This window comes from Lampetra fluviatilis, chromosome 12, assembly GCF_964198595.1.
Source record: "Lampetra fluviatilis chromosome 12, kcLamFluv1.1, whole genome shotgun sequence".
Taxonomy (NCBI): domain Eukaryota; kingdom Metazoa; phylum Chordata; class Hyperoartia; order Petromyzontiformes; family Petromyzontidae; genus Lampetra; species Lampetra fluviatilis.
In genome coordinates, this window is record NC_136286.1 from 5,388,944 (window position 1) to 5,410,849 (window position 21,906).

The 21,906-nt window shown below is 43.3% G+C and overlaps 2 protein-coding genes across 6 annotated transcripts in view; one reads left to right on the forward strand and one right to left on the reverse strand.

Annotated features, from left to right (window-relative positions):
* Window positions 1-1,579: 1,579 nt before the first annotated feature.
* Window positions 1,580-12,720, reverse strand: LOC144934935 (protein regulator of cytokinesis 1-like). 2 transcript variants are annotated; one of them, XM_078861191.1, is made up of 13 exons: window positions 12,565-12,720; window positions 10,320-10,452; window positions 9,643-9,765; window positions 8,039-8,272; window positions 7,731-7,898; window positions 6,340-6,489; window positions 6,089-6,236; window positions 5,830-5,966; window positions 4,486-4,581; window positions 4,256-4,393; window positions 4,017-4,115; window positions 3,750-3,827; window positions 1,580-3,072 (listed from the first exon to the last, which is right to left on the reverse strand). In XM_078861191.1, the coding sequence occupies exons 1-13, from the start codon at window positions 12,579-12,581 to the stop codon at window positions 2,989-2,991; spliced, it is 1,605 nt and encodes a 534-aa protein (XP_078717317.1). In that variant the 5' UTR covers window positions 12,582-12,720; the 3' UTR covers window positions 1,580-2,988. The 2 variants fall into 2 exon arrangements, with proteins under 2 accessions (XP_078717317.1, XP_078717316.1); XM_078861190.1 differs by having other exon boundaries at window positions 10,320-10,455.
* Window positions 12,721-14,566: 1,846 nt separating this feature from the next.
* The window catches only part of IDUA (alpha-L-iduronidase), a 47,138-nt gene continuing 39,798 nt past the window's right edge, over window positions 14,567-21,906 (forward strand). For 2 of the 4 annotated variants that reach the window (XR_013637261.1, XM_078861438.1), the window contains exons 1-2: window positions 14,567-15,434; window positions 21,005-21,145. Coding sequence is in view for 3 of the 4 variants with exons in the window: in XM_078861438.1 (XP_078717564.1) it covers window positions 15,292-15,434; window positions 21,005-21,145 (284 nt within the window). In the remaining variant the exon portion in view is untranslated. The remainder of the gene's footprint in view (window positions 15,435-21,004; window positions 21,146-21,906) is intronic. The other 2 variants (XM_078861439.1, XM_078861440.1) reach the window with 2 other exon arrangements.

Consider the following 21,906-nt stretch of genomic DNA (forward strand, 5'->3'; position numbering starts at 1 on the left):
GCACCGGGTGGGTTGCTGTGTGAGGCCGGCTCTAGCACAGCACGGCGTGCGATGCACCATCATCACGTACACCCAGTAGGTGGGTGTAGTACCAGCCCTAGCGGAGCTTGGTGAGCGCTGTGTGTAGTGCGGGCTCCCACAAGGGGGAGTGGGAGAGTGTCAGCCCATGGGCAGGGTTGCCCCGGGCCATGGCACTCTGGTTGACCCCGTAGACACGTGATCCGGAGTGCCCACAGAGAGGCCCCCAAGTGGGGGGGGCTAGGGGGGTGAACACGTGTCCGGGAAGAGGGATCGAGAGGGAGCGAGAACGCTCGAGAAGGTGGGCGGGGCCAAGGGCGGAGCGGCCCCGACCAGGGAGGATATAAGGTGGGTCCCTGAGAGGGACCAGGGTCGCTGCCATTCTACAAGCTGAAGCTCCACGTCTACAAGCTAGAAGCTCCACGTCTACAAGCTGGAAGCTCTACGTCTACAAGCTGGAAGCTCTACGTCTACAAGCTGGAAGCTCTACGTCTACAAGCTGGAAGCTCTACGTCTACAAGCTGGAAGCTCTACGTCTACAAGCTGGAAGCTCCACGTCTACAAGCTGGAAGCTCCACGTCTACAAGCTGGAAGCTCTACGTCTACAAGCTGGAAGCTCCACGTCTAAAAGCTGGAAGCTCCACGTCTACATGCTGGAAGCTCTACGTCCTACGAGGCATCAACACGTGGTCGGGGACCGTAGCTGTAACTCCTACGTATAGAGTAGTTAGCTGGGTGATCACCACCCTAGGTTGTATCTTGTGAAGGGGCAGTTACCCCTTTGTTAGCGAGTTGATGTTACAATGAAAGTGTTGCCTCTAAAAAAACATCGTCTGCGACTCAATTGGACTTACTACACATATGCAGACACAAGTACTGTACAAAAATGCGTGGGGAAAACATTCCCTCGGTCCACAAACACAAGTGTCCCAATGACAATATGTAGCAACTCCGATCACAGTGCACGCGTCATTTCGTCTTTGTTGTTTCAATTTTGGAGTGCCCTCTGAAGCGTGACCTGGGCCCCTCAACACTGACCAGCGAGAAATCCAGTAACGTATATACAACCTCCATGGCCGAGATGGCATGGGTAGTCCCTGCATTCATTAGAGGATTGACAAGCAGTCTGTTAAATAAAACAAATTCAACAACAAAAATACACCTCAAGTGTTTTATTATCACACCACTTGTGATATATTTAAAACACAATTTGTGATTAAACTGAACATGGGGCGTTCAAATTTGAACTCTGGGTACATAAAGGAATGTTAAGAATGCTTCATGAAAACATCCAATTATGCTGTCCAGACTTGCCTTCCACGGGTTGAACAGCGTTTACAATTATAACCATTGGCTATAGAAAGCACATGTACAACGTTCTGAATGCAGGTTCATTTATTTGGCCACTGCTCGTCAAAAGCAGGACAATTATGCCTTACATACGAAACAGGAAGATAAAGCGGCACAGCAATGTAAAAGTGATTTATATCCACATCGCTGCGCCACAGGACCAGCAGGAAGGCTGATGAAACGAACAATGACGCCACCACATTCCACAGCTTCAAACTTTATTTTCACCCACAGAATAATCTGCACCATGGATACGAAGTATTCAGTGATATTAAGTTAAAATGAACGCGCGCGGAGCTGCAAACCGTAACGCTGAAGACAATGCAAGACGTGCTAGTAAAGAGGGCACTTGCAAAAGTATGTTTACTCAAAAATAAAACAAAATCCTGTTTGCTCATGTAACATTTACGGTATGAAGATTTTTTATTATTAACCAGCTAAAAAGCACTCATTCCCAAACTAATTGTTGATAAGTTGCATATTCGTTTTAAAAACAATTCTACTTTTCTTTGCCAACGCTGCTCAATGGTCATTGTATCATTAAGTACACCAGCGCATGGGCTTAATTGAATAATTTATCTCATGTGCAGTACTGCGTTACTCGAATTTCAACCAGGATGCTCCCTAATCAAGTTAAGTGATGCTGTAGAATTTTTTTTACCAACATATATTAAATGGCAGCCAATTCCAATTAAATTTTAACTGCACATACATCACCTTGTGATGTCAAATTAATGCATAAATGTTTAATTACTGCATAATGCACTTAAGAGTTATTGCATGAGACTTAGAAATGATACAAGCCAACATTTAATGTGCAGTGATATACATATTTAAAGACTATACAACAGCAGGTAACAGTATTTTAAGTTTTGGCATGTCCTGTTAGTTTCACAAAGCCTAGGTTCACACTCCAATATAAAAAAAATAACTTTGTTTACCGTAACAATGTGTAACATTATAAATACAGCGATGTGGTAGATTGTACTTGATGAGAATGTTTAATTTTAAGTAAAAAAAAAGCTTTGCAAGAATGACGTACATTCATTTTTGCTTTACAGTACATCAGAGACACTTGTGCGAGGGGTCCCTCTGGTGTTTGAAACCACTAAATACAAGTAAAAACGCACACTACAAACATACAGCCCCTTTAATTGCATAATGGCAGAACAATTCATTTTAAACATGAAAAAAAATAACTATGTAGAAATGGCGTACTTTTTCATACATTTTAAAATCATATATAAACTGTTCATAATACATGTTTGAAGATGTCAAGTCCAAAAATAGTACCGAACCGGAGGTTGATTTGTAACACGTTGATAAACCATTACAAATAGGTGGTTAGCAAACTCCTCTTTCCCAATAATAGTCAAACATTACACATTTACTAATCTACACGTGTATTTTATTATTGTATAAAAATGCAAGGAGCAGAATTGTAAATAAGTGCTCCTTTACTATGCAAGTTTGTGGTATGGAATATGGTAAGTAATCATTTTTGAAGTGTAAAAAGCCATATAAAAAACGTCACAACAGCAGGCACAGCTGGCTGGACCTGTCGCCAAGAGCATCCAGGGTGACACTGGAGGCAAAGTCCAGGTGGGACTCTGGTGACCATCATGGTGCGATGGCGTTCTCTTTATTTTGATCTTTCTGCAAGGGACGTTGAGACTGCGATCCAAGCCGTGGTCTGGCTTGGGCCTAAATCAACACGCAACATAAATAAATTACATGTGAATCCACTACCGGATAAGGGTCTTATCACACTCTGCAGATAATGAGGGATGGACCATAGAGGCATAGAAGTGCAGTACAGTAATGGATTTGGCTGCACTTGCTCATGCTGCACACCGTAATCAAAGTAAAATTAATAAATTAGGTTCAACCTATTTTATCAGGAACCTGAGGAACTTTTAAGTAAAACAGCCTATTAAATGCACACCATGAAGTGAAAATGATGTACACTCACAAAGGAAAGAGTGGTTAGCTCACTCTGCTATGAATCCTTAAGTTCTCAACCGGCTCCTGCAAGACCCCCACATCTTCCTTTCACTAACCCCTATTGACTAGTGTGGTGAAGTATAGTCAAAAACTCCCATGATTGACACAGCTGGGTAAACTGTCATCCGGCAGTGCAATGAAAAATGTTAGAAAAATTGTGAAATATTCACACCCTAGCTGGAAATAAATTGAACAGTTTAAGTGTTAGCAATCAATACAAGAAAACACGTGAAAAGATAAAAGCATTGGCAATGAATGACAATTGTATGATATAGCATGTAAACTAAACAGGACATTGCATTAAAATACAGTAACTTGAATATATTTATATTGTCTTCTCTAAATATGACAACACACGGCAGATGTATTTTACGGACCCTTGTGGCAGACAAATGAGGCTTGCGAGCAGTGGGGTCAGCAAGGGTTGGTGTTGTTCCAGTTGGAGTTGGGTTCAACTGGAAGAAAAAAAAAGGCTTATTTTTAGGTGGAATCATGTCAACATTTTAGATTTAAGGAGACATTCTTCCTTACGCATACCTTTGCTTTGTTGACCAAGTGACACGTTTATTACATTCAACAAAATATCAGCACATACAAGCTGATCATATTTTGATGTATATCCGAGTGCACAGGCTACAGATTACCTTTCTGATTTTGCTGACAAGAGGGGTGCCAATAAATGGTCGTTTCTGTGCAGTTCTTGTCGTGTTGTTTACATCTTCCGATTTGTCTTTCCTCAATTGCTGAAAGGAACAGCATTGCCAGTGTCAGTGGACAGATACAAAATAAAACTGACCTCATTGGTTAATTAAAGAGTGAATCATGTTTAAAGTATGCCCTTGCACAAGCATAAACAATGCTCAAACTACTTTTAATCACGTACCCTCTCCTGCTTCTCTCGCTCTCTGTTTCTCTCATGCTGCATGGAGATGTATGCCAGAAAGTTGCATCCGTCAACGAAAAACTTGCAGCCCTGGGCTTCCTCCCATTCCCCAATTTGCATTGCCAGCTCCTCCTCCAGCTGTAAATGTACCACAGCACACTCAACAAGCGCTCCTCACACAATGCCACGCTCATGCGGCACATGACTATTGTGCATTTTTGGAACTGTACCTTGGGAAGCATTTTCTGCAGTTTAGCTCTTTCCTTCTCTTCTTTAAGTAGATTCCCTCCACGGTTAGCAAATCGATTTGGATCTGCCGCTTTTCGCTGTTCAACAAGAGAAGACACTTAAGCTTAAGATGTATAAGTATTGTTAGTAGGTTTGTATTTGAAACAAGGACGAACAGTTATGCATATTCATGGTTTCTGTAACACTTCAGAATATGCATTTGTTCTCAGTAATTAGTAATACTAGTGATATATTTTAAGCTATATTCTTTGGGTTTTTCGGTAAAGTCACGAAGATAGGTTCAAAGGAAATAACAAAACAAAAAAACTACGACGTTTCGATCGCAACACAAGCGTTCGTCATCAGGAAGAGGGGGTTAGCTTCTAAAGGTAAACTGTGCATAAAGGTTTGAAATGGGCGTAGCCCAAATGTCAGCAGCCAATGTTAATGTAAGTGGTGGGCAGCGACCGTAACGGTGGTGGGTTTTCCCACCAATCAAAGGGCTGCCCAGTAAACATTATCATGATAATTTGAGATCGTTGAGAGGCCTCCACGGCGGGCACCCTGAGGTGGTTATGTTAATGTGAGAGATTAGCATGTTAATGTGAGAGATTAGCATGTTAATGGCACATCGCAAAGCAAAAATCTCGAGCTCAGTGAGCAAGGTGGCTGTGTTCGGGTGAGAAATTTTACCTGTTAATGTAAAATCAGAGAGCCGAAAATAACTAACAACGGAAGGTGGTAGGATGGGAATATCACAGCTAGTTATGACTTAAACTAGTTGATAACGTCCTTCTAATGATTTCTCAGGTTATACCCATCTTCTCGATTGAAATTGTGTCTGTCTATATATATGGATGGCTTCATGAACGAATCTTTGTTGATAGCCAGTGGGTTTGTTATGTTATTTGAACCTATCTACGTGACTTTACCGAAAGACCCAAAGAATATGGATTCCTGCAGTCACGAAAACTTTAAGTAAAGATATTCTAAGCTGTACAATAATGACATCACATGGCACATGTGGGACTGTAGGAGATGAAGTCACACATCATAATGTCATTGAGGGGCGGTTAAGTGCATGATGTTATCGACTTGGCCAAAGTTTATCCTTTTAGCGTTGGTTTTCATCGCCAAGTCTTAAGCAACCCTTTGATCAATTTGTCTAGTTCTCTATATAGCACATCCCTCATAGCAACACAAGAAAGTTGTGTTCATTAGATCATATTCACGAAAGTTATCATGATCCCGTGTTAGACAGACAGAGATAATGCATTAATCCTTTCGACCCTAGTTGGAAAAAATTTAAAAGCATATTGAAAATGTCGCATATCATAAAATGTCACCTCAAACTCTAGAAACATCTTCCAGCTTTGTTGCCATTTTGCAACGTGGGAGAAAAGTTTGCAGTACTGATCATAATAGCCCTTCATGCGCTCCAACTCTCTCTCGTGCTCAACAAGTAAGTCTTCAGTGTATTCATCTGTGGAAAAGAAGTTTAGGAGAAAGAAAATTGAAATATGACATTTAACAGAATAAGGGTAATAAGAAATTACCGGACCAGAGATTTCCATATTGTAAAATAAGCAGTGAGTGTATGCTTACCATTATAGAATGGGGAAAATGCCCTCCTCTGCTCTTGCCCATAGTAGGACTTTCCCCAGTAGTCCTCAATTTCATTCCGGACAGGTATAATTAGCCACTTTATGTTGTCTTTCCTCACCTGTGCTAGTCTCTTCAATTCGGAAGTCAGCTAGTAAAACAAAAAAAGTGTAGTTAGAAACAGTTAATTGTGAAAAATATGTATCAATTAACACATGGCAGAAAAAAATGTGATTCGTTCGCACACTGCTTACAGCTTCCTCCACTGATTTTTGGTAGCTCTGCGTTTTTGCAGCAAACTCGTTTCGCTCATTTTCAGGCACCTGCAAAAGATTCCACATTGCTTCCAATTCCGAGCGTAGCCTTTGGCACGTTGCCTCAGCTTTTTCTTTTTTAAACTGCACCTGAAAAAGGAACCAAAAAATTAGGATGTTAGTTGGTTTAACACGTGGGCTTTCGCGACCAATATCATCCATAAGAGGTTTTTTGGGTTAGATCGCGTAAATATATAAATTTGTCGTTAAAACCCGTCACCACCCGGCACAGCCAACTAGTAAGAGTTGTCACGTAAACAGAACGTGCCAATTCGTCACTAGTACAGCCAAGCCACAACATTTACAATCTAAGTACGACGTTTCGCCAGTAATTACAACTAGCTTCATCAGGCGACAGCCAGATTTGTGGAGAAGTCTAACTTTCGTTCCTTATATAGAGGCGTAGATGTGGTGACCACGCTTCTGCGCTCTTGCGCCACGTGAGGGGGGACTACTGGGGCAATGTACATTATGCATTATGCGAGCCCTTTGAACTTGTCCTTCCCCTCGATTGTGAATTAAAGTAGCCATACCAACGGTAATCGCTATTGAAGTATGCTGCCCTTTGTGGGCATGCATTTAAATAATGTATTATTTGATTATTCGCTTCCACGCAGCACTAAGGCGGTAGCTATCCGAACGGTTAAAGTTATTTTTTTTCAATTTCGATATTCTATAATTAGTCCTGGCCAGTAGTAACTAGTTTTGCACAGAACTTCAACATTATCTAAATCAATTGAGTGTCCTTGTTGGCTATCAACAGAAGGTGTGTACAGGATTAACTGCACGTGTTGTAAACGTTATGTTGGGCAAACAGGACAAATGATCAGCACGAGACTAAAATAACATCAGAGAAATATGAAATTCTCCCAAATAATCTGTCAGCAGTAGCAGAACACGCGTGCCAACAAGGACACTCAATTTATTTTGATAATGTTGAAGTTATGTGCAAAACTAGAACGCGGAAGCATGGTCACATCTACGCCTCCATATAAGGAACGAAAGTTATACTTCTCCACAAATCTGGCTGTCGCCTGATGAAGCTAGTTGTAAGTACTGGCGAAATGTCGTACTCAGATTGTAAATGTTGTGGCTTGGCTCTCCAACACACCGGCGTGCTGTACTAGTGACGAATTGGCATGTTCTGTTTACGTGACAACCCTTACTAGTTGGCTGTCGGGTGGTGGCGGGTTTTAACGACGTATATTTACATGTTATAACCCAAAAAACCTTTTATGGAAAAATGTTGATGTTTTTTTAATATTTTCTATTCCATACTACAAACAAAACAAAAAATGACAACAACAAAAATGCTCAGGCCTGACCACCACCTCTTTGAGAAGCTCTTCAACTTTCAAAAGTCTGTCATCTGAGAGACACAACTTCTCATTGTTGAAAATCACCTCCCTCTCAAACTCCGTTTCAGGGCCAACACCTAGAATTTGAAAATACGCTTCAATCTGCTCCTTGTAGGCCACAAACACCTTGAAGTTACTGTTCTGTAGGAAAACAAATCCAAAAACAACATTGAACACAAAGTAAATGACACATCTAATACTACATCAGCCTGGCATGAATACACATTCATTTCAATGCAAAGTAATAAACCCGTGAAAACCTGGCCTGGAAAACAAGTGACCTTTTGCAGCTCCAGGCCATCAACGTAATGACGTAGAGTATTGAGTTCGTCTTCCGTGGGCACAGACCCGGCTGGCTTGGGGTGAGAGGATACGCACAGGGCCTTGGTCAGCATAGCCTGCTGATGCTCAAGCTCCTGCAGCACAGAAAGCCGTTCCGCCTTCTTCGCTCTCAGCTGCTGCAATTTCTGCCGCAAGTGGCTCTCAAGCTGCAGCACAAGGTACTCCTCCATCAGCTGAAATGAATTCATAAAAAAATGCTCACGAGAACGTAGCACATTATTCTACTTACAAGACCATAATCATGCAAGCCACTGCTGTAAGTGGTTGACTAAAAGATTGAAATACAGCACATCACATATTCATTCTGGCCAAATGACTGCCCAGACCCAGAACATTGTTTGTGCATGGTGCTGTTATTTTCCACATGTGCTCATGAATACATTTTCATATAGTAGTAATGTGTTCCTCATCTTCGGAAATTATTTCTTACACCTCAAGTAAAGTCAAACATTTTCCCGTGTTTAAAACAGTTTGCACTTTACTTTATTCCACTAACCTGTGGGTGTGCATGGAGTAATGTCATTGTCTATAGATATTCACATATGACTTTTTCACATAAATCAGTTCCCAGCGAGTTGAATATGCGACATTATTCTGTATTGTTTGGATTGATATTTTTAAATCAGCAGAATACAAAACCCATGGATAACATGTTGCATTCATGAGTGTTAGGTTTAATGTATGCATTGTTTTCTATTTATCCATCAGACCTTACAAAGCATGAATTAAATTTGCATTCCACCATGAATACTAAGTCATTGCCATAATCCATGCCTGCATATAATTGATATTTGCACTGAAATTAAACCAAGTATGTTACAGCATTTAATAAACACAATTAAACATTTATGCGAATGCATATTAAAACGCTTCTTAAAAATTAACTCAATATTGAATAAAGCACAATATAGAAAACAGTTGTACATACCAGTCTTGGCAATGGCTTTGCAGAGCACATAATTAAATATAATCTATACTCTAGTTGAATTTCACTCAGAGAAACTGGTCACTTTAATTGCCAAGGCAATTACATATTTGATTTCTGGGACACTATTTTTTGCAGGGGTGTACTTAACTCCAGACTGGGGTACCAATCAATCCGAAATCAGTGCTACTCCGCCATGTCGAAACGCAGCAAGGACGATTGCGCTGAAACCCTGAATGCTCGTATGCACCGTAGTGCATTATGTACAGCTCGTCGAGATGAGTCGATTGCCGCATCGCCGACCATCAACAGACTAAAAATGACTGCGTCACAGACATTTTGCGAGGGTATTGCCGTAAGGTTCAAATGCTGCGTTTTCCAATTAGTAGCATTTAACTATGATTTTTTTTTTATTCCATCATCACTAAATCACACACATCTGAGTGATTGTTTAGCCAATGTAAGTGTAAAAGCACATTTCAACAGAAATAAAACAAATGCACCGATATGGGCTTACTTGCATTGTTATTTTGCAGACATGACAATCAATTCCCATTTAACATGACTTTAAAACCTTTGCTGTTAGTTTAGAATTCATAATACGTGCTCCCAGCATACCTCATATGCTGGCAAAGTCAGCTCTTTGCAGAGTTCTTGAATGTTGCTCATATGCTCATGAATCCTCTCCTCTACACTTTCCCTTAAGTCCTCTTCTTCTGCAATCATTTGCTCCATCAATTGCTGTGCAGCACAAACGTAAAATTAATGCAAATTCAATGTTTGTTATTCGAGTACTTTTAAGTTTTGCTTGTATATCAAATGTTTGCCAAATGTCACAAAAATGAATTGTTTAGCCACGAATGCCACGCCGAGTCTCAATACTTTTTCATGAGGGCCCTGAATTTGGAATTTAGCCACGACCATAATTGTTTATAACGTGGGAGGAAACTGGAGTAACTGGTGAAAACCCAGGCTCATTGGGATAACACTCAAAACTTCCATATCCTGGCCACCTTACAGCATCGTGCCTAAAATACCTGACAAAACCCTCATGGTCAAGCATGAGAACTAATGTATGTATGTAGAACTTATTTAAAACATAGTCCACCTCTGCATAGCTTCGGAAATATGAGGTTGGATTCACTTAGGGTGATTTGGCTATGGCAGTGGGAAGTTAGTTGTCTTGAATTAAATTTGGCAGACAAAAATATGATTTAACATACACCACAATCCCATACCATCTAGGTACTATTTAAAAAATGCTTTCATTGTCATGACTTGTTGAGGGTCCTCACCTCCACTAGGTCCTTGGCCTTCTTTATTCGCTCCTCCCGCTGGACCTCTACGATGCCGAGGTCCTCCCACACGGTTTGCAGCCGGTTCAGGGCATTCATCACATACTCTTGTAAGCCTTGCTTCAGCATGTTACTGCTACACACAAATGTAATGAGTTCAACTGAGTTGAAGACGTACTCTTCGGAGGCAACACATTTATTAACACCAACACACAACATACGGGGTAACTACCCCTTTACAGAATAACAACCTATGGTGGTGACCACCAGGCTAACTACGCTAATCACACCATAACTAGCTACTACGGACCGGACCCCAGCTTGGGTCCGGGTCCACGTGTTGGAGACTCTGTAGGACGTAGAACGTAGACGAAGGTTTCTTCAGGATGAACAACAGCGCCGGTCCCTCTGGGGGACCCGGCTTATATCCTCTGCGGCGTGGCTGGCTCTGTCCCTGGCCACGAGCAGGATCTCCACCCAGACAACGTGACCACCCCTAAGCCCCCAATCGGGGACCTTTGTAGACTTAACCGGTCACGTGTCCTCTCGGGTCAACCGGAGTGCCATGGCCTAGAGTAAGCCCGTTCCTCTGGCCGGCACTCCCACACCCTATCCTGTAGGGCTGGCACTGCACGCCAAGCGAGATGCCATCCAGCGCTCTCACTCAGCGCTCACAGAGCCCCTCTAGGGCCGGCATTATTACCCAGTGACATCCTGCGATATCACTACATAAAGACAAAGAAAGATCCTTTCAAGTATACCCTTAACAGGCTGTTAGTGAGTGCCTATGAAAGCCAGCTAGGCCAACGAGGGGGTGGTGTGTCCAGCACCAAATCCAGCTGCCGTTGTCTCCTCGGTGATGATGCTTACGCACTGCATCACTCAATTTGGGATGTGTTAGCTTGGGGGAGGCCCGGAATTGGTTCAGATATGTCACAGTTGTTAGCCGGGAATTAAACTCTGGTGGCCCCAGCCCAGTCACTAGCCACTGAGCCACCCCTTCCACATCTGCCACACACACAAAATAAAGCCATGTATCGTAATGTATCTCCACAGCCAACTGATGAATCGTAATAATTGAGGGTTGCAATGGAATTTAATGAAATACGAATTATGTGTTTTATATAATTGTTAAATATTCGTTTGTATTGTTTCTGTTCACGGATCAACTTAAATGTAGCATTAGCATATACTTTCACATAATTTCCATAAATTATAAAACTGCAATTTATTTTTACATGCATGGTTCGATGTGCATTTCTCGTGAAATTAATGTATGTGTTTGTGCACCAATGTGAAGACTACAACTTATTTTTACTGGATTTAAAACCAATATCTTTGGTGGCAGCACAGTAATAATTGAATGGGCTACACGATTCCAGTAGCGGTCGTTTAACATTAACAAATCTGTTATGGAAAACGTAAACTCATCTTATTCAAATAAAAACAAGATTCGGTTCCAATTGTTTATCCTGCTTCTTAAATTGAAACAGTGGCAAGACGATGCTCGCATTTTTTCACGTAATGTTAACTAAAAAGCAATAATTCTTCAATGTCCTTTTTTTATAAAGCCCAACAGAAAAGTAAACAAACTAAGGGCATATTTCACGATAGTAGTGGTAATCACAATTTACAGACATAAAAATGTGTAAATGTACCCATAAGAGAACGAAAGCCTCCCCCACGCCATGTCGTTCATGGGCTTGGTTTAAACATTCTGTAGTAATAAACATTCTGGTTCTGATTGACCGTACTTCACCACATGGTAAGAACAATGCAGTCCTTGGCCATTAATTTAACTAAAATCGCTGGGAGTGATGGTGGTTACTTTTACTATCTTATTCGCGGTTACAACTTCCTTAGATATCTACTTTATTTTAGTTGTACACATTAACAACGTGACTTTCGAAGCATGTGGGATTCACGCGAGAATAACAACTTGTTGTATTTCGTCAAGGGAACGCTTTTCCAAGTCTCAGCGTCTTGAATTGGAGATGTTAAGGCCCCTTCCGTGGAGTTTCGTGCCACCTCACCTTGTTCCACATTTCAAATTGAACACGAGCAAGATACACCCCATGAAAGTAGATAACCTCAATAAAAACGATGTCTAAATGAAACGCGACAGTTGAGCAGTCGGTTGAGAACTGACATTTTTTTAAATCTAAAAATAATTAAGCACAGCGGGCGCGGCAGGGAACAGATAAAATAACATTTGGGGCCATGGTGGTCTCATGTGTGAGTTTACCTGTCGTTGGTGCTCATTGTTAAGTCCGGGAGTTGTTGCTACTACTACTGCTGCTGATGTTTTTGATGATGATAAGAAAATACCACGGACTCCCAACGCGACTCCAACCTTCCACGCTCAACGAATTTTTTTAAAATATTCAAAGTCCGCGCATCGCCTCCCCCAATTGGATCGCGACGCCGTGACGTCATTAGTTCGAACGCGGAACCTTATTCTGCCGATATGACGTCACGCGCAATGACGTCATGCCGCTGTTACTCACCCCCCCCCCACCAAAAAAAGACAAAGAACCCCCGTGTAGTCTTAACAAACTGTTGGGGCAAGTGCTGTTAACGAGTCGCACCTATGAAGGCTGGCACGGAACACGAGGGGGTGGGATGGCCAGCAACCACGACTTTGTCTCTCCCAGTGGCGATGTTTAACACACCGCACCAGGTGCTCATTTGAGGCCGAGTCGACCTAGGGGAGGCCCAGGACCGGTTCAGATAATCGTCACCGGTGTTGGTGGCCGTGAGCGGGAATCGAACTCGGGACGCCGGGTTTGTAGCGCAGCGGCGCTAACCGCTGCACCACCGCTCCCCCCCACTACGACCCCCCCCCACTACGACCCGCCCACCACCCCCCACCCCCCCACCACCCTCTCTCCACCCCCCCACCACCCCCCTACCACCACCACCCAACCACCATCCCCCACCACCACCCACCACCACATCACCACCACCAACCTCTCACCACCCCCCCCACCACCACATCACCACCACCCTCTCACCACCCCCCACCACCACCCCACCATCACCCCTTTAATTTAAAAGTCTATCCTCACTCAATGTGGCCGCGTTGGAGTTGCCATGAAATTAAACCTTGGCGCTACCCGAGTCAAATTAAGTTAGTCCAGTGATGGTTTTGGGGTGGGTTGCTTCTTATTAGTTTGTCAGAATTTCATTGAAAATCCCACGTTCCTATGGCGGGACGAAGTGTATACTGTTGTTATGGATCGTTGTTTTGTTTACAAATGCATGGGGGGATGTGCATGGGTTGTCTCTCCGAAACTGATACACTTAGTGTTCATTCGTGTAAGGGTTGGAGTAGTCGTTAACCTAAGGCTGACTTAAGAGGTAATTTTATAAAATTGAGGTATAGCTCAATAGTCGCTCACCAGTCACTTGATACCCTGAACTTACATACTTCATTATAGCCGCAAGTTCGCGCACATTGCAAGATGGGCCAAACATTTTTGGGGGCAAACCAACCCCCACTAACCCAACTAGCTAACCAGCGACTAACTTTACCAAATAGTCAACCAGCCACTGCGCTTGCATTACCCCTAAACCAACGACGATTATTAAACGTTGAGTTTTATAAGGGCACCACCGGGTGACCAGCCCCTCCACACCCAGCATCACCCAGCCCCTCCCCACCCAGCCCCACCCCTCCCACCCCCATCCTCCCCACCCAGCCCCACCCCTCCCACCCCCATCCTCCCCACCCAGCCTCACCCCTCCCACCCCCCACCCAGCCCCATCCTCCCCACCCAGCCCCTCCCCACCCTCCTCACCCAGCCCCTCAACACCCTCCCCACCCTCCCCACCTAGCCCCTCCCCACCCCTCCCATTTTTGGATGCACGACGGACGGACACAATATTCTCCTGTGGGCTGGTGGAACCAGGTGTTTCCTAACAGTATAAGTACTGTCCTAACACGAACCCTAAAGCTAATCCTGACCACATACCCACAACTACCCACGAGTAATAATACATCTAAAGTGACACGATCTCAATCTCCCCGACCCCACATCCGAGTCATCACCGGCAGCAGATTTTCATTTTTCGTTCCCTTGCTCAGTTTTTGTGACCACAAAAAGCGCCATCCCCAAATTTATCGAGTCTTAAGCGCAATGTTACTTGTTAGTCACACTAATTTTACGCATTTCTCCTCCCACCACCACGCCGGATACAGGAGTAGCCTTAGCCAGATCCTGTCCGGTTCAAGTCGGGGTTCAAGGGGTAGCTTCAAAAGAGAGGAGAGTTGACTTCGTGAATATCCCGGACTGCCCACAACACCGCACCACCACCACCATCAACCACTATCGTACCGTAACGTGCCCTGGTGCAGTCTATAGGGGTTTGTTGTTTAATCTCGGGGTGTTTTTTTTTACGTCCGCTCAGTGTCGCCGCGGGCGCTTTTTAAAGATCGACGTTCAGTGATTGCACGGTTAAAATCAAAACAAACATTTTTTTTGGGGGGGGGGGATAAAACTCGCCGCTTGTCTCCGTAGGATATCAAGTTCAAAAGCCTTGAAGTCTAGAGATTGCCAGGGATGGAATGTAGCCATGCCGGTATAAATGTGGCACCACGGTGGTGATGCAGTCATTTCATGGGATTCTTTCGCCCCTGGACGACATTTGCCTTTAAGCTGGCAAATACTACGGTCAAGTATATTTAGACATATATATATAAAGTGTAAGTAACACAGACTTCCCGTCATTCGTAAGGCGCATTTCAGACCGTTTCACGCACACACTGCCGTTTTTATTGTTTAAAAAAACCCATATCGGATATGTATATGGATAGTGCTGCGTGTTGCTGGCCGCTTGGCGTTTGAAGGAGGAGGAGGGGTGGGGATACCTCTGGAACATCTGCACTGCAACCGTGATTTAAAAACGCACAGCTGACGGCCACGAGTTTCCCCAGTCGACGTGGACGTGACGAGCCACAATCGGGATCGTAATGAACGCCCGTGGGTGCCAACTCGCGTGCGTCGCCCTCTGCCTCGTCTCGGCCGCCACCGCGTGCCAACCTCGGTCCGTGACCGTGGACGTCTCCAATACCACGGGTCACCTCCATCACTTCTGGACGAGCACGGGATTCTGGTTGGTGGTTTCACCCACAACGCCACCACAAACCACACACACCGCCTCCACCATCCATCCGCTACCATCGTTGTCTTTACTCTTTGGCTTTTTCGGTACAAAAAAAACCCAAAGACTATGTATGGACCCTTGCAGTCACGAAAGCTTCAAATATAGAATCATTCTAGATTTGAAGCTTTCGTGACTGCAAGGAATCATCTTCTTAGGTTTTTTCGGTAAAGTCACGTAGGTCAAAATTAATGAAAATAAAATAAAATAAAAAACAAAAATCACGACGTTTCGGAGGCAACACAAGTCTCCGTCATCAGGTGGGACCGTCCTACGTGACTTTACCGAAAAAACCTAAGAAGATATAGAATCATCATTGTCTTCGTCACTCGAAACGATGTTGTAACAACCGCACAAATTAGCAAATGTTGCAAATGCGGAGGTCGACCCGTTTTGGTAGGGGGTGGGGGGGTGGAGTGGTTTGATTTCCCGGTGCGGCAATTGAAATCGTTGTTTCCTCGAAAGTCTCACGAATGCCTCGCCATTCACGTGCCCCCACCCAGCATCATAAATGAGTATACACACCACAAGTTTAGTCGATCGTCCATCGGTGGGTCGAGTGTGGTCGGGTTAAAGTGTGGGTACACCCACCTCTTCCGAGATGTCTGACCAGCGTGGAAGAGTAGGCCAAATACCCGCTGGAAGATGTTTGGAGCTCCCTCTCGTGAAGGCGATTCCAACAGCGGTGGCAGGCGTGCAAGAAATTGTGTTGAGCCTTTCTTTCCCAGGGTGATCGATTTATAAACACTTTACCGCACTGATGGTAACGGTGCTCTTCATTATTTCTCAACAGGGGGTGATATTTACGTGTATTGTGAAATTGGTGACTCCCATGCGTTACAGAGGAAAGCGTTGAAGTGTATTGAGATTTGTGGGACACCGTGCAAGTGTACGCAGAGACGTGAGAATAGGTTTTCCCTTTTTTTCTGGCAACAAAACAGGTGTTAAGATGTTAAAACACCAAACTGAAACCTTTTACAAGAAATAATGCCTACATTAACCACAATATTTGTGGTCAGAATGCAAACAAAAATCATACTCTGATTATCGGATAATACTCTTTGGTTCTTTCGGTAAAGTCACGTAGGTATAAAATATTGACTTCACCGAAAGAACCAAAGAGTATGGATTCCTGCAGTCACGAAAGCTTCAAATAAAGATTATACTCTGATAATATATGCATTGTCTTTGAAACTGGTCCACACCAGACAGCTTTCTTTGAAGCCTCGTCTCAAACGGTGGTAGACCAGAGGACGCCAAAAGGCGTTTTTTGTTTTCATTCTGACCACAAATATTGTTGTGAATGCAGACATGAGTCCTTGTAAAAGGTTTCAGTTTGGTGTTTTAACATCTTAACACCTGTTTTGTTGTCAGAAAAAAAGGGGAAAACCTATTATCATATTTTGGTACTAGCTAAGGAGGTCCAATGATGTATGCAGAGACGTTTAACTAAAAGCGTCGCTTCTTCAAAATGCCTCCTTATTTTAGTGGGATAACTGTAAATGAAACGCACTTATCGCTGCCACTGCTGCAAGGCAGTTCGTGAATTTCGCCTCTACATTTGCTAACAAAAAGTTGTCTCTCTTCACACGATGTCCAACCCCCTGCAGTATTCGCAATTAGTGCACTGTGCACGTGTCTGACAGCCCCGCACACACACACGTTATACCTATTGTATTGAATGTACGGCGTAAATGTAGAGCCCCGTTTGTCATCCCACTATTAGAATAAGTGCTTCCTCCCCTCGCACGCCGTGGGAGTTACTTGACCCGTGCTTTACTAAAACTTCACCGCGCTCGTCAGGGTTGAGTGTGCTTTGGTGAAGGCGGAGAGGAGCCGTAGACTCTGAGCCAACCGTGAAATTTCGGTCACAGTTCCTATGATCACTGTTACATTGCTTATGGCTTTATTTTGGTGATTTCGAAAAGTTTTTTGGTTTGGCCATGTTTGTTGTAGTACGGAGTTAGAATGATGGCTTTAATCTAAGTTGTCTTGTGGTTGTTGTTGTTTGACTTGTATCCCACTGGGATTTTTGCACAGCGTTGGTGTACGGTGCTTTTTTTCTGGAAGACTTTGCAGTTTTTTCCTGGATGTTTCTGTTTGGGCTTAGTCACTTTAAGATGTTTTCTTGTTCATTTTTTTGTTTTTTGTTTGTTGCGGTTGCACCCGATTCAAGAGCCGAATGGCTCACAAGGCTATACCAAATAAATGAAACTGAAACTGACAAAGTACCGATCTAACCCAAAAAAAAACATATCATGGACGATATTGGTCGCGAAAGCCGACGCTTTAAACCAAAGTACCCGTAACTATGTTGCTATACTGCCCTCTGCTGAGAACGCGGACATTGTCCTACCCGAGATTGCTCCAGCTGTTTTCTCGTGACCTTTGGGAGTTGGTTAAACGTTAGAAAGTGTCAGACGTTGTTGTCTCGATTGTCTTCATGGTTATGTTGACGCGTGCTGATGAAATACAGGGGTCGCATACAATATCCTGAATTGTACTGCAATTACAACACAATGTGGTTAGATATCGCGTCCAAATTGCGACCGTATCTCAAGACGCTGTGCATAAAGAGTTGTCACGTTTTATTTTGACAGTCATATGCAGACGAGAGAAAAAAACCGGCGTTCCTTTTCTACATTGCCCAGTCTCTTCCTCGCCCCGACACTTCATCCCGACCTTTCCCTACCCTTTCGTAAACCGAAGTAGGCCTCCTCGATCGCAGTCACAATTCCTCATTCCCTTGCACACCACGGCAATCCAAAACACATTCCTGCGGAGGGAGCTGGTAGTAACGTTGGGTTGCTCAGTCAATGGCCAGGGTCAACGGCGGCGTGGTGTATTCCGCAAATACGCCCGACTGTGAGGGCGGGCACAAGCCGGCGTGAGTAGGTTAAACGTTGAGTTGTATAAGGGCACCACGGGGTGACCAGCCCCTCCCCACCCAGCCCCTCCCCACCCAGCCCCTCCTTGCACGACGGACGGACGGACACAATAATCCCCTGCGGGCTGGTGGAACCAGTGGGTTCCTACCAGTATCATTATTGTATTATAGCGACCCTTTAAATATATTACGCGCCTTACGAAAAGGCGCTCTTGTAAATATCGAATAAGACAAGGAGAGGCGAGTCAATGGAAACTCTTGATCGATGGTGACTGGGATGTTAACGTTGATCCGGGATTGGATTTGAAACCAGTGGAGGCTGATGTGGTCTCGTTGACAGTATGGGTGAGAAGTCTTGCAATGGCATTTTGGTTAATATTGAGTGTGGAGATGGGGATTTTGGGAAGCCTTTGAGACAGAGGCTCCATAAGTTTGATCGTAGTGTATACAACGTGTAAAAGAATTTCATTTTGACCTACAAGGCATGGGGAGGCAATCATCCACGAGTGGATTAACAAAGGGATGTACATTTTTGGTTTCCAATTAATGTATTTCATTTTATTTGACTATTGCAATATTCATCCTATTCTCTTTAAAAGGTGTAGGATAATAGTACTGTAAACGTGTTCCATTTTCGATATTAGGATATTGTCATGTGTAAGTATCTAAGAGTTTAAAATAACAGTGCATAAGTATAAGATAAATAATTTTTAACTACAGCCCCGTAATCTAGGGGTTGATGGTTTTTGTTTAACCAAGGGAGAATCGGTCGCTATTTCGTGTTACATGATAGACCTGGGAATTATACATTAATGCAATTCCGTGATTGCAGGTTACATTTCGTAAGTAGATGCGGTAGAGGGCGCACTGCGCACACTCTGCAGTGCTCAGAAGCGTGTTTTCATTGTTCAGATTCTTGCAAACTCATTTCCTGCCCACACTGACAATGCATTATGACCAAGAGTCCTAAAAGTAATGGTTTGCACGTGGCTTGCCTGCTGACATGCTCAAGTTCATACAATTACAGTACAGTATTGTGTTGATCCTTTGTGCGTAGGAAAGCCATGCGGCCACAGTGACCGTCTGCGGCAATGTCTCCAATGTGATAATTCACTTGGGAATGAGAATATATTCCAATTTTTGGAACTGCATTCTCGAAAAAAAATCTTGCAGAGGAAAGGTGGTGCGATTTATTATTATTGAAAAATTATGACTTTTTGGAAGATTTATAATTTATCCATTGCACTGTACGTGGTTGGTTTTGTGAAAATCTCATCACCGCATGAAAACAAAAGGCAGGCACCATACAGAGTACCCTGTTGTTTACTCAAGTTAAATGGACTATAGCTGCCAAGTTTGTTGCAGTGTTCTCAACCATTTGACTTGATGAGTATAATGTTGGCTGTCAAGGCATTAATGCGTTTTCCATCGCTGCTTGTGCCCAAAAACAAAAGCTTATTTTAAAAACAACTCAATACACTGTGAACCTGGCTCTTGAGTTATATTCCCGATCACCGTTAACATGTACAACAAGTGATATTAGAACTCAGATGACGTACACTGTTGAGATAAAGTGATGGATTTAGCTGGTGTGCAGGTGTTAAGTGGAATATGAATTACATCGCAGCGTCATGAGAAATGGAAAAGGCTTGGGAAGGCCTTCGTCAAGATCATGATTGATGATGCTATAAAAAGACCCCGAAAAAGACTAGTATCAAAGTCTTGCAAGTTGAACAAATGAAAATGAATACCAGTGGTGGTGCAGTGTTAGTCAAACTACACTAAAACTGTCTCGTCAGTTGGATTTCCTCCACGGCTAACATTAGTGGCGACTGCTATCAGAATCGTATCTCACTCCCCATGCATCACCTTTCAACGAACCGCACTGTCCAGTCTGGTGAAGGATGGTCAAACAACCCCCCAGGACTGACACAGCATTGGTAAACCTTCATCCAGCAGTGAATTGATAAACGATTGTAAATTATTGTTACATTAAATCATCGTTGAACCTTCCAACAACAATTTGGATGATAAATCATTGGATAACACGCTTCGTCGTGGCTACTGTGTAGAAAGAAGGCATGGGTATCTTCACCAATACATCCTAGCCAGCGTGAAGTACATTCACATATCGTTCCCCCAGTAGAAGTACACCCTGGAACAGTCGCAGCTGGTGTTCAGGTGATAGGGGGATTGTCACAATACACGACTTAAGAGATGGCGACGACTTGGCAGCAGTGGATTGATCTTCACCGATGTTGAACATATTCGTGGTTCTTTCGGTAAAGTCACGTAGAAGGGAAATAATAAAATAATACTAATATAAAACAATACAAAATTCTCACGACGTTTCTACTGCAACACAAGCAATCATCATCAGGTGATGATGATCAGGTAATGATGATGATTGCTTGTGTTGCAGTCGAAACGTCGTGAGAATTTGCATCAGGTGATGATGATTGCTTGTGTTGCAGTCAAAACGTCGTGAGAATGTTGTTTTATATTTATAATATTTTATTATTTCCCTTCTACGTGACTTTACCGCAAGAACCAAGAATATGAATCCCTGCAGTCACGAAAGCTTTAAATCAAGATGTTGAACATGTTAGATTCGGGTTTGTCTTCTCCTTTTCAGCCCCCCTTTGCCCCACAATCAGGCCGACAAGTTTATGCTGAGTCCCGATGAGCGGCTCAACATGGCTTACGTGGGCGCTGTGCCGCACGGCGGGATCCGGCAGGTGCGCATCCACTGGCTGTTGGAGCTCGTTACCGCGCGGTGAGACGCACAAGTGACCAACTGGTCTGTACCCGTCACTCAGCACCTTGTTTTGCTTATGCATAGTTCGTGTTTTTCCTGCGCACAAACACATTTGCCCTTGACATGCCATTCATTTAAATGACGGAGCTTGTTTTTCTGCAACACTGCTGTTGTTATTCATGAATACAGAACACGCGATGGCCGAGCAGGGGTTCATGGTTGTGTCTGCAGAGCTCTCTGATGTGTTTTTGGGTTGTACTATACCTCGTGTTGTTTGGCATTTTAGCCATACGTTTAATCCCTTATAGGGGATCTTCGTCATAAACTGGATATCCAGTTACTGAAAAGTACCCAGCAATTACCACCAATATCCATCAACTTGACTTTACCGAAATAACCAAAGAATACCAATATCCAGTTTCAGTTCCGCATATGCAGGAACTTGATGTTGTTATTTGCTGCGTGCTTTTTCAGGAATTCAATATTCAGTTTCTAAAGGTTATCACAGAATATGGGATAAAGCCTATGGCTATATGCCTAACAACACGTGGTATAATCCGAAAACACATTAGAGCTAAAACAGCCGATTGGTATTTATTTTTGCATGCTTTGTGTTTGATGTAATTGCATTTTGTAGTTGACGGAACTACAGAATGTGAATGAAAGTTTCGTGTTCGAATAATTGTCATATGCGGGTTCTGATTTTACAGTATAGTGTTTATTTTCATGTGTGCAGAATATAATGTTTTGCTTAATGCTGTGAGAACTTAAAAATAAAG